Source organism: Aulonocara sp. 'chitande type north' Nkhata Bay, linkage group LG19 (assembly GCF_057382095.1).
Source record: "Aulonocara sp. 'chitande type north' Nkhata Bay isolate Kocher_YH1m ecotype deep benthic linkage group LG19, A_spYH_male_GT1.1, whole genome shotgun sequence".
Classification (NCBI taxonomy): domain Eukaryota; kingdom Metazoa; phylum Chordata; class Actinopteri; order Cichliformes; family Cichlidae; genus Aulonocara; species Aulonocara sp. 'chitande type north' Nkhata Bay.
In genome coordinates, this window is record NC_141362.1 from 5,316,711 (window position 1) to 5,331,773 (window position 15,063).

Consider the following 15,063-nt stretch of genomic DNA (forward strand, 5'->3'; position numbering starts at 1 on the left):
ACCCTTCAAATCCCAGTGTTATTACATGAGCGCCCTGTGTTATAAGCCCCAAAAACCAAAAAACGAAACTAAATATTTCCACAAAAAACCAGTTGAAGTAATATGTGATTGTCATTATAAGTAGGCCTTTAGATGGACCAAAGATTGGCACCAACATACATTTTGACCTGCCATTATTTTTTTTGCATTTTTTTTGCAATTTAAAAATTAAAACTTCAAGGCCCTGAGTCTTCATTGACATCCAAGAAAAGAAGAAAAAATAAAATCATATGATGATAATTTGGGGTTGAAAAATAGCGTTTATAATGGAAGTCAATGGGCAGAAAATGGTCCCCAGGGTGATGGGTGTGGGGATTTCTGCTGCTCAGCCATTTTAGGCTGATTTAAGGAATTCACACTGGAATATTAACATTGACAGGTAAAAACTATCCTGTGGCAAGTTTGGTTATATTCCACTGAACACAGTGGAAATGGCAGCCATTTAACACATAGCAGTGGCACAAAAAGGTCCCAAGAAGGCAGGAAGGTTAAGAAATCGGAGGAAACAGGACATGTGGAGTACAAAAGAAGAAGTGGCAGACCTCAAAACTATCTACAGCAGATCATCAGTATATGAAATCATGTCATTAAGAAATAGGAAAAGATCAGTCAGTCAGATGATGGTTTTTGGGATCTTACCAAAATTTATGAAAATATGGTTGCATCAGATTTTGATGCACTATTATACTTGCCAGTGGCGTCATCATCCAGGACGACAATGATCCTAAACACATAGTCAGTATAGTAAAGCATACTTTGGTAGAAAAAGCCCCACCTGCCATGAATTGGCCTAGCCACAACCCAGACCTCAACATTACTGAAGCAGTGTGCGCACAGGTGTTTTCACCTTACATTCTGTTCCCATTCAACAGAATTCTGTTCTATAAATCACTGCACGGATCTGCCATTTCCCAAGCAAAACATAAAGAATTGAGAGATGTCTCAAGATTTCTGCCCAGTACTGTAATTTGTAGCTCTTCATGGAGAAATGACATTTTTGTTTCATAGCAACAAATTAAGGATGGAACGATTATGTTGTTTTAAATTTATTTTACTACATTTAATAAGGATAAAGATTACAAAGGGAAAAAAATTGCATGAAATAATGATCCAGTAATTACAACAGTGGATCATATGTGTCTCCACTGTATATTTCGTAATTATACTATCTTGCATGACGTTAACTTTTTTAAAGTCAAAATTAAGAAGTCATTTGAAAAATTCGCACCTCTTAATCAAAAATCAATATTGCCTTAACATAGGATTTTTGTTTTGGTATTCTGGGATAGGGTGAGTTTATCAAGGTGCTTATTCATCTACGAGATTTAAAAGGAGCAAATGTTGCATTTGTAAATTGCGAGAATAATTCTTTGAAATCAGGAAACAAAAGACTTGTAATTACATAAAAATAATTACAAGATCCTTACATATAACAATAATCTCAAATATATTTGAAAGTTCTGTGCCTTGTAAAGGTAATAAATAGTTTGAGCTTCACAACCCTATTGAAAAAAAAACTATGGGATAAATAACACAAGGACCTTCTAATTAAATACAAAATTGTTAACTCCTAATTATGCAGTGACTCTAGCATTACAGATGTAATTCTAAGAGCCTTATCTTGCAAATACGAAACAACTACTTGTTAATTAGATTAATTAGAATAAGATTCGTTATGATTTATGGAAGTAAAGTAAGGATCTAATTTTTTGTAAGTTTTCATTTTGTGCTTTTTTCATTTTGTGATAGTCATTGTTTCTCATGTTGTTTGGAAAATAAGTCTTCTTACTTCCTCATAGTTCACTCACCCTCTCACTGAGGGTCTCCAGCTCTTCCTCCTTTTCCTTGTAACGCTTCATCCCCTGTCCAACTTCACCACAGGGGCTGTTGGTTAGGTGCATGGGGTAGTCTAGGCCGCTGAGCTGGGCGTGATGATGCCATCGCAGGTCATCACTCTCATGGGTGATATAGCGCTCGTTTATCCGAGACTCAAGGTTTCTTAGATCCAGCCACATCTGGTAATCCTGGCGGAGAAAATGAACACACCCATAGCCTAAATAATTTAATAACACCATTATCTTGTCTTTTCTCTTTTACAAAAAACACAAATAGCAAACACTTTTGAAATCAGATAATGGGTGGCTGGTTGTATTTTCTCGTTGTCTGCGTTTGTCTGAAAACTTTGTGGTGAAAGTCTGAAAACCACAAACTTTGGTTGTGGTGACAAATACATAATATATAGATAATTGTGTTCCATTTACTTCTGATTAGTGTCATTCAAAATACTATCATTTATAAGTGTACAAAGCAAGTGTACTTTCAGTTGGGACAGTGGTTAGCACTTTTGCCTTGCAGCAAGGTTTTGGGTTCACATCCACCATCTAACCAGGGACTTCCTTTATAGAGCTTCCATGTTCTCCTAATGGTTGCCCAGGTTTGCTCCAGGTACTTCAGTTTCCTCAAACAGGCCATAGGCAGTTAGTAAGGTTAACTGTTTGTTCCAAAATGCCTGTATTTGGATTTGCATGTGAAAAGTTGTCTGTTTCTCTGTGTTAGCCCTGCAACAGCCTGGCGACCTGTTCAGGGTCCTGTGATCCTGTGATAGTTGAAAGAGAATGAAGGGATGGATATATTGTTATCTAGTGACCTCCTAAATCCCCTACTGAATTCCTTACAGAGTATTCAAATCTCTTTGCATGCCACCAGATATGTTAATACTGCAAAATTGTTTTATTAGGTCCATCATGGTTAATGGTCCAACTCATGATGTTGGACACATCCTGGACCTTGTTTTTGCTCCTGTCCTATCCTTAAACTCGCTCTTCATGTCTGTTCTACAACCAGTTTGTCTTCACAGAGGTAGATGCAAATTATCTTTAATTAGATTTGGGCAGCTAGATTTTCAACTCTGAATTGATTTAATAATCTGTGTACATTAGCCCTTGATAATGTAAAAATCCAAATTAGCTCATGCTGTAATTTCCTCCCCTTGGATGAGTGGTTATATTCATCATCACAGAACAGACTGCAGAAAAGCTGAACCAAATACAACCTTCTATGTGCACTAGCAGCAGAGGTGGGACCAAGTCATTGTTTTGCAAGTCTCAAGTAAGTCTCAAGTCTTTATCCTCAAGTCTCAAGTCAAGTCTCAAGTAATGTCAGGCAAGTCAGAGTCGAGTCTCAAGTCACTGGTGTAAAAGTCCGAGTCAAGTCACAAGTCTGAAACTTTGAATTTCAAGTCCTTTCGAGTCTTTAAAAAAAAAAAAAAACGAAAAAATAATGTTGCAGTTATATGCTAAATGTAAATATTAGACCATGTAATTTTAAATCTGTGTTTTTCTCAACACATGACAAAAGTGAACGTAGAAAATATACACAAATTGTGAAATTGTACCTCTTTAAAATGCAGCTCAATTAAACCTAGCTCCAAGAATAATTTTCACCGACAGTTCTGAGATAAGCTGCATGTTATTCTTGGATGCGGTTGTAGTACCAGCTTTAAAATCGCATGACAAAAATATCATACACATTAAAAAAAACTGTATCACCAACGTAGCCTGGACAACATTTGCTAGTTAGATGAAGTCAGCTATCTCATTGTAGCATATTTATATGCATATTTATAATCATACGGTTCTTGGAGTGAGTGCATACACTCATGAAGTTTAGTAACTTCCGGTCACTGCAACAAGCCCAGGTACAGTTTACCGACGGATGGGTGCAGGACCTTGAAATGCACCGTGTAGAACGAAAGACCATCGTACGTATCATAAGTTTACCAGTCTCACAAATCGTCGTCATAAATACACATTCATTAACCGTTTATTAATAGGACCTTTGAGCTCAACGGTAATTAATTAGCAGTGGAAATAATTTCTGGTACCCATCACAGAAATGTAGCAGTGACAATAATATTGTATGCTGTAATCGTACTGGGCAATTAGTGATACAAAAAACCTGTTTTATCCTGTGAATAAAAGTATATGTTTTTGTCAATGTACCATAATAACAGAAGCGAAACACAATATTGTGTCAGGACAATTCACTATTTATGCACAATAAATAAAGGAGCATAGCGCGACAATTTCTGTTCAGCGCCAGACTTGCTTGTAACCTATATCACCAATTATGTTATGAAAATGACGTATTAACTACTAAAAAACACTGACCTTCGTGTAAATGCTTGGAGCAGACTAACCTGTGAGCTGGAGTGTTCTAGGACGTTATATTTGATCTTTGAATGGCTGCAATCCAGTCGCGTCTTTGTTACTTCGGAAACATGGCTCGAACAATTTCTCTTCAACGACGTAATCCGATAACAACCGATCTCTTTACCCGTCGGCTTCCCGTGGCTGTCATGCGACCGGCTATTGCAGTTAATAACACAACAGCTTCTTGACATTTTTGTGTTTCTTTTTATCGCTGTATAACTGATTTTAATTGAAAGCCTGCGTGCGCTAGTACCGCTTGCCACGAGTTCCCAGAATCCTTTGCGGTTCTACCCGTGAATGACGTCACATTTTCAATCTCTATATAATATGCATGTTAAATTTTATATTTGGGGTAAAATATCAAGTCTTTTCAAGTAAACCGGTTCAAGTCCAATTCAAGTCCCAAGTCATTGGTGTAAAAGTCCAAGTCAAGTCACAAGTCTTAGAACATTTTTTCAAGTCAAGTCTAAAGTCATAAAATTAATGACTCGAGTCTGACTCGAGTCCAAGTCATGTGACTCGAGTCCACACCTCTGACTAGCAGCACATAAAGGACCTACTAACCACATTCACTCAACTTGTAAAATATGCATAACATCCTACTTGTTTGGCTTGACTAACAATAATAAGTGCAATGCAAGCTTCCTCTTTAGCACTATCAACAGACTTTTTACGCCTGCTCTGTGCAGTTTTCCTACAACATCATCTGATGATTGTGGAAATTTCTTAATTGTTTTCCTGGCAAAAATCAGTGGAATCAGATCAAAGTTCAAGCCTGGAACCTGTCACTCTGTTTTAAAATAGTTTTTATCATACTTCTCCAATCTTCTCCAATCATCAGATCAGGATCTCCTAACTGTTCCACACTCTAAACCAGAGGTGACCACGCTTCTGAGGTTGTAGCACCTAAACTTTCGAACAGTTTAGGCACTACAACTTCACGCCTAAACTGGTCCATAACTACATGAACAGATTTTCTGGCTCAGTGGGGGAAGCAAAACTGGCTGTAAACACAAAAATTGTTTGTTTGTTTTTTTTACCTACACTATATTTTCTGATTATCATCAACATAAGATATAAATCTAACAGATAGCAAATAAAATGCAGCATTAGCATTATTGTGGAATTGTGCCTCTGGTTTTTATCCCATACCAAAGTGAAATGCATTGTGATTCAACAACTAGATGTTTAATTCTTATTCACTACCTATCATTCAAAGAATGTGAGATTACATGTTCTCAACTCATTCAGTTAATTCAGTTTGGAACTTCATGTGTGTCAGAAGTCTAGTCGGGTTGCTATACCAGAATGAAATCCTTTTCACAATACAGCATTTCCTGATTACTGCAGAAGCTGTGACCTTAATGTGGCCCCACTTACTTTGCCTGCAGACAATAAAGTTTAGTTAAACAAGATGGATTAAGGTTGCTGATGTTAAGTAAACAAAAAGAAAAAAATTCCCAAAACTCCAAAATGTTTTTACATGCTACACATATGGGGTTAATGAAAGCTCTAAATCTTAACTGAAACAGTAATCATATAAAGTGAACCCTTTATATGATTTGGATGATGCTATATTAATCTGAAATGTATTATTGACTGATTCTTGATTGTTATGTTACAGATTTGTATTGAACTTGAAAAATGCTCCCAAATTGATTTTAATGGAGTTATTCAAATGACTGATTTCCTACCTGCAACCAGGGGTGGCTTAGTGTCTTGTCAACACTATATCTCTTTCTCATCTTCACTTGCAGCAAGTTGTTGATCAGGTCAATCGCTGCATGGAGGAATACAAGAATGTAAGAAAGAAAGAACATAGGGGGAGAATGGAAGTGCAGAGTATTAGTAGGAGGAGAATTTGGGGTTGAGGCCCACCCATGGTCATGGGCCAGTCAGGGCTAATGAGCAAAGCTAACATGATGTTAACCTCTCTTTAGGGGTCAGTGGTCTGAACAGCTCTGGGACCCCAAGGCCCCTCAGGTCTACAGAGGCCTCCATCACTTGGTATTATGCACATGAATGGACTACCATATGAACCCACCCCCCCTACAAACCTAAGATCCTCATTCCACAAACTGATGGACTCTCCTAGTTCTTCAAGTTTCTTTACCACATACATTCACCTCTCCTTAACTCCTCAGCAGCACTGGCTCTCTCCTGTTTCCCAGACCTGTCTCATGACCTCATAATTTGGATAATCCAAACCAAAGGCCAAAGAATAACAATGTTAGTTTACAGTCATTCTAAACAGTTATTGAACTGCAGTGTTTAGTCTCACAAGAAACCTGATTTAAAGACATACAACTGTGAATAAATAATGAGAAATAGTTTATTGTTATTACTTGACCAGATCGACATCCCAGGGACACCTTTTATACCCTATCCATACCCTATTTTGAAATGTAGTTGTTTCCTTACTTTTAAGCCAAATCCACCTAAAGTATAGATTTCAGAAAATTCTGTCATGTAGATATAGAATATTTGATTCCTGTGTTGACAAGGGGTTCAGAGAAGAGTGGAGAGGGCAGTGGGGAAGAGAAGGGCATGGATGTGTGAATTTCTTGGTGACATTTGGAAAAACATCTATAAAGTTCTCAGTCATCCAGGTTATGGTTATATCTAAGGAGGTTGGAAAGAAAGCAACTGGACTTTTTTCCACAAAACTTAAAGAAGTCAGAAGGGCCCCAAAACAAACAAAGCAAAACAAAAACAAATCCTATTAAAGAGATCAAAAGTTTTGAAACTAAGATTAACCAGAATTATATAAAGAGAAAGGTATGGAAAAGAAAAGGAACTTCTCATGCCGTCAAGCAGATCATCTGTCAAACATGGTGGAGCCAATGCTATGTCATGGTCATGTATAACTGCCATTGGAACTAGGTCATTAGTATTTGTTAATCCTGATAAAAGTAGCAGAATGACTTCTGAAGTGTTAAGGCCGATACTCTGCTGACAGACCTGGTAGAGCATTTCAAAAGAGCAACAACATTTGTTGATATCTATGGACTCTAGACTTCAATCAGTCACTGACTGCAAAGGCTTTTCATCACAGTATTAAAAACAATTCTCATGTTTAAAGCTATCTTAGATTGTCATTTTGAGCCCTATAAAATAGCTAAAATGAAAATAACTATAATCCCTGAAATAATATCTGCAACATTTTGTTAAATGCCTTAAATTAAATATTTAAAAGCTGCACTCTATGGTGATGTGCAGAGAATAACAAAATCTGTGTCAAATATTTATGGTCCTAAATAAACCTAAATATGAAGTAGTGCAATCCCAGTGAAAGAGAGGATATGAACTGCATATAACTGTAAATGATAAATTATACAACATATATCTCTCATGTAGTGTGATATGCATATGTAGGAATTAAACATTTTTTTAAAACAAATGAATGAATTGTAAAATGCAAACAATTTAAATAATTGTCAATAATTAAATCAACTTTAATTAATATTTTCCCTATTGTTGCCTCTCCAAGGAATCCTTTATCGCTTTTATTTGGATCAAAGGAAGTGAACTAGGTTCACAATAGATTATGCCTTCTAACTGGGTAGATACATATACCTGAAGTTTACCAGACTTTGTGCTATATTGTAATTCTCAAGTGTTCCCTTAACTTTTTTGAGCAGTGTACAAAATATCCTTGCACTAATGTGTGAACACAGTGCTCTGTCTTTGGTCTTTCTTTTCCGTTTATCACAAATAGACCTGCTACTAGAGAGCTCGGTCTTTTCTCTTTGCAATTTACGATTTAGAAATGAGGATTGCATCATCATTAAAAGCTGCAGATATTAAAAAAGTTATTAGTGTATACTTCTGTTAATTTTGGCTGCTTCTTTATATCAATTATATTTTATAAATGTACTAGTATAATATCATCTGAAGCCCCAGCATGCTTTAAAAACAACTTGTATTATTTGGGATGTGCAAGAAGGTTGGCTAATGCAATCTTATTGAGTCTCAGGTAATGGCAGTTAAAGAGTAGCACCTTCATCAATGAATGGGTAACAAGTGTCCCCTTCATTAAGGTGCAGAATTGTAGTCAGAGTTTCATGACTGCACCACCAGCTACAAAAAAGAAGCATACAAAGTTTTTGCCCCATAAAGGGCTCAATGGCAATACCTTAGAGGGTACCACTAAGGTAATGCTGGTATATAATGGCACAGTGATGTGCCATTATACCTTTAAAGGTAAAACAAAATACTTTTTTCCTGGGGGAGGAAGACTACCTCTGCATGACCATAAATGTGGTAGACTTTCAAAACTTTATTTCATCTCCATTTAAAAACTTGAATTGTGTATGCTTGTAGGCAAAAGGGTCTTATTTAAAACTGATCTTTGCAAACGCACATTTCTTGGCGCACTTAGAGTTTATTCCCTGACATTTAATCCTCCTGTGGCCAACAGAAATGGCTTGTATTTATTTTGAAGCACAGCTCAAGTCATTCTGGCAGCATGAGGAGGTGGAGGGAAGGTTAAGAGCACTTCGGGGATCCGGTTTAGGAGTGAGTGAGTCAGGCGATTTTAAATCTGTCTCATAGTCAACAGGACAATTCCAGCCAACACACACGGCAGACACATTTAGAGACAATGACGGCAACAACATGAGTCATACAGCAGCAGAGAATGGCTTGAACTGATTTCAAGGAAATGTTGGAGTTATTATACTGCAACATAAAACATAATTACCTCTGCTTGTATGCTGTCATATATGGTGTCATACAGAAAGATGAAACAAGCAATTCATCTTTGATCACACATTCAACATTTCAGTCAGTCTCGCAGACATGAATCTGCCTGTTTAATATATTCTAATTTAAAAATCCAGACATAGAAATAAACAGGTATTGGTCTCTAAATTTTGAAGCTTTGGTATTAATGCTTTGGCTGCTGTTTTGTTAGTTTTAGTGTCAGAAGCAGTGTTGGGAAGGTTACTTTTAAAATGTATTCCATTACAGAATACAGAATACATGCCCTAAAATGTATTCTGTAACGTATTCCGTTACGTTACTCAATGAGAGTAACATACTGAATACTTTGGATTACTTAACATACTATCTTACATTTTACAACTACGTGAATGTACTATTGCTGTGATTTATTACTATTACTGAAGGTCCGCGGCTCCGAACCGTAGTAAAGGGACCTCTGACTAATATGGGTTCCGTGTCGGGCTCGTAGCTGAAAAATAGCTTTACTTTTTTGTCTGGGTCAACTCTGCTTGCGAGAGACAGAGAGAGGTGTTGAAAGGCTGCTCCAACGGAACTTATTGTTTCGGAGGAAAACACGAACAAAGCGTACAGTCGAGTCTTAATAGCTTACTTACAACTGGGCTCGTCAGGCACTCTTCTTGGCTGCAGTGGTTATTATTATATTTACATGCTTCTAGCTCCCGTTTTTGCTCAATGACAACTCGTACCTTTCGACTCTCCTTTTTCTCCCACCTCGCGCTCACAGACACATAACGAGTATGGCAGTCCATTCTCCCTGCAGCACGGACTACACTGCCTATGATGCTACATTCTGCATTCTGCCTATTAGCTTAGCACAACAACAACAACAAAAAGGCGCTCTCTCACCCAGGAAACACGCAGAGCGAAAGCGTCACCCTGTAACCATGGCAACCGCAACGCTGCCGCCTGGAACTACAGAACGTAGCTGTCAAACAAAACCGAAACAGTCCTGACCCACCACAATATGAAACAGGAAAGTACCGCAGTGTAATCCATTTATTTCAACAAAGTAACTGTATTCTGAATACCACCTTTTTAAACGGTAACTGTAACGGAATACAGTTACTCATATTTTGTATTTTAAATACGTAATGGCGGTACATGTATTCCGTTACTCCCCAACACTGGTCAAAAGTGACTATGGTCGTGTCCAAATTCATGGGCTGCATCCTCCTGAGGCCGCATTTGTAGACCGATTACGTCACAGCGACGCGCCGAAGGCTGTCCAAATTCGTAGACTCCTCCGAATGCAGCCGACAAATGCGTCCTCCTTTTCCCCAAATTTGAAGGATGGGTCGGGTGTGTCCTTCGTGGCCCACCATATCCCAGAATTCATAGCGCGGCCCAGCCAAACTCCAGTTTCCAACAATGGCGGCCGCTACTAAGTTTTAAAATTACTCATACTAATCTTTCTGGGTCACAAAATAAACTTTTAACATTTTTTTAGGCGAGAAAGTAGCTGTGTAAACATCAAATATCTGCTCGGTTTATCAAGATATCGCATATTTGCAAAAGTGCTTCGACGTTTTCGGAGACGTCTGCTACCCACCAGCTCGATAGCTAACCGGGAGCTCGAGGGTCACTGATGCGGCCGAGAACGGCACAACTCCCGGCACATCATTTTCAGATCACCGCGGACTTTCGCTACTCGGGTTAAGTCACTTAGAAAACCTAAAAATGTTATTGTTGGGCTTTTTTCAGTGTTTTGTTTGTTCGTGAGTAAATCGGTTTGGCTGAGATTAAAGTTATTAGATTAGATAAAATAAAACTTTATTAATCCCCCGGGTGGGTCCCTCCTTGGTTTTTACACAGCTGACTAAACGTCAAATAGAAAACTGATTAAACAGAAGTATGAGACGGTCGAGAATTTACGCCAGTGTCCTGTTATATTTTAGATAGCAAGGAGCAGATGGCCGAGTTTATTAAACTCCACCGAGACAGCGGTGACACTAATCAGAAGGCTAGACCATCCAATTTCCCCAGCCGTTTACTTCCGGCCTACCCGACCTTCTGACGACCCGGCCCACGTAGACCGCGAAGGCTGGGTCCTCAGCCCATGAATTTGGACACGACCTATATTTGGATAAGATTCCAGAGTGCCATGTCATAAGCTAAGGCTAGCAAGCTCTGTTAGCAACTAGTGTCCATAACATACAAGCTAATGACAGGCTAATAAAATACCAAAACTAGAGCACTGATTTCTTTGACAGTCTGAACCTTGCAACTATTTTTCTCAGATAATTCCAGTAAAAATGCTTTAGAAGAAACTGACACCAGCAATGTTCAGCTCATCTTTGAAACCAGGGAAGCTATCCTCTGCTGGCTGAAAGAATAGGCTTCTTTATTAGTGATGCATGCATTAACCTAGCTTGTTGCGCCCCTCTGCAGCCCCTAATCTCTTTGAAGTGGTAGTGAAGGAGTGTTCAGCTGTTGCTAATTGACCACACCTAGTCAGGTGTGGATAAAGGCATATATGAGGCAGGCTTTCATGGAGGCACAGTAGTCTCTGTTTTAGTATTACCAGCTATTTTAGCTAATGTGTTACATAAATAATAAAAGGTGCTATATATAATAATAAAACCTCTTCTCATTTAAATTCTGGTATTAGTCTCCATATTTGTCATGGCTGCGGCAACAGACATGTGGAATGATAGAAGAATGAGGACCCAAATGCAGACACGGATGCAGGAGAATGTTTTGAACGGACAGCGAGGCTTCGGCTGAACAATACTGCAAACCGGTGGAACAGAGAAAACTAACAACACCTAAACTTGGGAAAACTAAGCACAACATGTAACCTGAGGGTGGAGCAGAACCGGGGGATGAGGAACTGGGAAACAGGGAAAGCTGACAGAGATAACGCTGAGGCAACATAGGGAAGACACGCAGAGGTAACACAGGTGGACCAGTAACAAGCAGAAGAAAACACAGGGCTTGAGCCAGGCCGTAAAACATAAATGGGGGCTCGTCCAGGATAGTTTGGACATTTTTGTGGAGAGATATATATGACAATTATGTCACAAATAGATGTTACTCATCATGTCAGATCTTTTTTGAATGAAGTAGGTTTTCTGTGGGTTAGCTTTAGGTCTTGTAGACTTCTGGTTGAGAGGCTCAGCAACATGCCACACCTTCTTGGGAGATTTTTTTCCAGGGGTGAGGGGGGTACATGAAGGCTGCATTCTGGATCTGATCATTAATATCCTCATCTTCATTGAAAGGGAACGTCCCACTGAGACTGCAAAAACATAAATACTTTTAGTTTTTTGCACATTTATCACTAATCTTTTCATAATAATAGAAATTCATTAAAGTATAGATAGTATCCTATAGATGTTACATTGTGTTTACAGTAACACAACTAAAAAAGGAGAAGGATGAGATAAAGGAAAAACTCAGAAATAGACAAGCAGAAAGAAGAATACAATTTTAAACCAAAATCTACTCAGACTATTATGTTTATCAGTAAAGGTATCATCCTACCTGACATAGATAATGACTCCAACTGACCACATGTCCAGAGAGCGGTTGTAGCCTTTATTTCTCAGAACTTCAGGAGCAAGATATGCTGGTGTTCCGACCACTGAACGCCTGAATGACTTCTCACCAATGATTCGAGCAAACCCAAAATCACACAGCTTCACCTGCAGCAGGAGCAATATAAATTACTAAAGCTGTTAGTAGTGGAGGTAAAAGTAAAACAATGTAAAAGCTGGCTGGTCATTTCACAGCATTATATCTATGGTCTTAACCTACACAACTGTCAGACTGGTAATACTAGACTATAGCAGTGATATGTAGTAAAAACATGGGGTTTGTCACAAAAAATGTCTAAAACAGTCAATTTTTCTGTGTAGTGTGACACATTTGACATTCATTTGTCTTTATAATGTGAGGCTTATCAGTGTCTTGGACAGGAATTTATTACTCTTTAACCACCTGATCTAACATAGTAACTATCTAGCCAGAAAGAAATATCATGTAGCCAGAACCTGGTGTTAGTATTTAAATGGACATGTGGATTGATTCTAAGTGTAACGAAGCTACTAAAAGTTAAAAAAAACTGTTGGCTGTTAGCTTGCTGGATGATTCACTCACACTCAGGAGGAAGATGGAAATTATTATGGATATGTTGGCTCTTTTCAAGGTTGTGATGAATCATTTCTCTTTTGCAGACCTAAACATGCAATCTCACATCGTTGTCTAAATGTATTTCGAGTTGTTTCATGGGCTGTCTCTCCATCCTGATACATCCTGATACTCAAATACTGAGACTTAGTTTTGGAGTCTTAATGTAGGAAAAATCAATAACTATTTATCGAGCAATAACCACACAAGGTGGTTTCAGTGGATATCAAAATTGTCTCTCTGTAAGGTTGTAGAACCACATGGATTTATCAGGTTATGTCAGGGGTCACCAACCTTTTTGAAAGTGAGAGCTACTTCTTGGGTACCAATTAATGTGAAGGGCTACCAGTTTGACACACACTTCTCAAATAACAAATTTCCTCAGTTTAACTTAATTATGTGTTATCATTAATAATTAATGATATTCATCTATGTACGGACACTAACTATGTTAATTATTTTTCACCATAATTATAAAGAATGCAATTAGGAAACAAGGTAGGAAACATAAATATCAATATGCAACGCTTTATTTCTATATATCTCTGCAAGTATTTACATTTTGAAGTGATCACTTCTACAACATTTTCACTTACCACTAACAAATTTTAACAAATCATGCACTGTTACATACATTATTTTTGTATGCATGTAACATACAAAAAATCAACTTTCAAATTTTACAGAACTTTTCACCAAATTGGCAGCATTTTAAAGCAAATTGTCACATGTTACACTTAACAAACACATTTGTTTTTCAATAATTAAATTCAACTTTGACATGACACTGTAATGTTGCCACTGAGAACATCTAATATGGCTTTCTTTGTCTGTTAGTGGGAAACCTGGCATTGCATGCTGTTCACCAGTGTGTTGTAATCTGGGGTATAACTTGACACTGCAACTCTGAGTGAGTCTTGCAGATGTGCATCGGAGAGGCGTGTTCTGTGTTTGTTCTTGATGAAGTTCATGTCAGAAAAGGCTGATTCACAAAGATAGGTTGAACCAAACAGGCTGGCAACCTTCATAGCTGCTGTGCACACACCACTGTACTTTTCTGTGTCAACAAGGCACCAAAAGTTTGGTGCACCCAGATAGGCTTTGAGGTGGACGTCATTTTGCAATGTTACAATTTCGATTTCCACCTGTCCAGCATCCAAGCTGAACATTGAACTTAGTTGCTCAGCAATGCATGTTGTGTCCACATTCATGAAAGGATTGGAAACAAATGAGACACATGGCTCAAGCTGATCAAGGTCACAAAACCTGTTCTCAAACTCTTGACCAAGTCGGTTTATGACTTGAGTGTACTTTTCTGCAACTTTGTCAAAAGTCTCAGATGCAGAAGCATTGTCTTTCAGCACCATCTGCACAGAGGGAAAGTGCAGCACCTTTTTTCTCTGTAAATGCACAGAGAAAATGTTCATCTGGGCTTTAAATCCATTTAAAGCACTAATCATGTCAGCAACAGTCTTACCTTTGCCTTGCAGCTCACAGTTCAAATGGTTCAGTTTCCCAGTAATGTCTGTTAAAAACGCAAGGTCAAGTGTCCACTCAGTGTCCTCCAGCAGAGATGTGTCTTCCCCTTTGGATTGCATGAACTCCTTGATTTCACCCAAAAGTGACAAAAAACGAAGCAAAATCCGTCCCCTGCTGAGCCATCGGATTTCCGTATGTAGTAGCAGGTCACCATATTCAGCTGACAGCTCCTCCAATAGCACCTTGAATGTTCTGTGCTGTTTAGCTCTGGAGCGGATGCTGTTTATGATCTTCACGACGGGAGTCATGACGTGCTCGAAGCCGATCACCTTTGCGCATAACGCCTGCTGGTGAATGATGCAGTGGTAATGCATGAAGTTTGGGAACTCTGTGTCACCTTTACAGTGAGCGATGAATCCCGTATGTCGGCCGATCATAGCAGGAGCCCCGTCGGTAGTCA

At 38.5% G+C, this 15,063-nt stretch overlaps 1 protein-coding gene across 1 annotated transcript in view; it reads right to left on the reverse strand.

Annotated features, from left to right (window-relative positions):
- Window positions 1–313: 313 nt before the first annotated feature.
- prkd1 (protein kinase D1) overlaps window positions 314–15,063 on the reverse strand; it is a 72,740-nt gene continuing 57,990 nt past the window's right edge. Inside the window, exons 18-21 of the mRNA XM_086275058.1 lie at window positions 12,480–12,640; window positions 12,128–12,234; window positions 5,945–6,030; window positions 314–2,063 (exon numbers count right to left, since the gene is read on the reverse strand). Coding sequence (XP_086131184.1) covers window positions 1,833–2,063; window positions 5,945–6,030; window positions 12,128–12,234; window positions 12,480–12,640 — 585 coding nt within the window. The 3' untranslated portion in view covers window positions 314–1,832. The remainder of the gene's footprint in view (window positions 2,064–5,944; window positions 6,031–12,127; window positions 12,235–12,479; window positions 12,641–15,063) is intronic.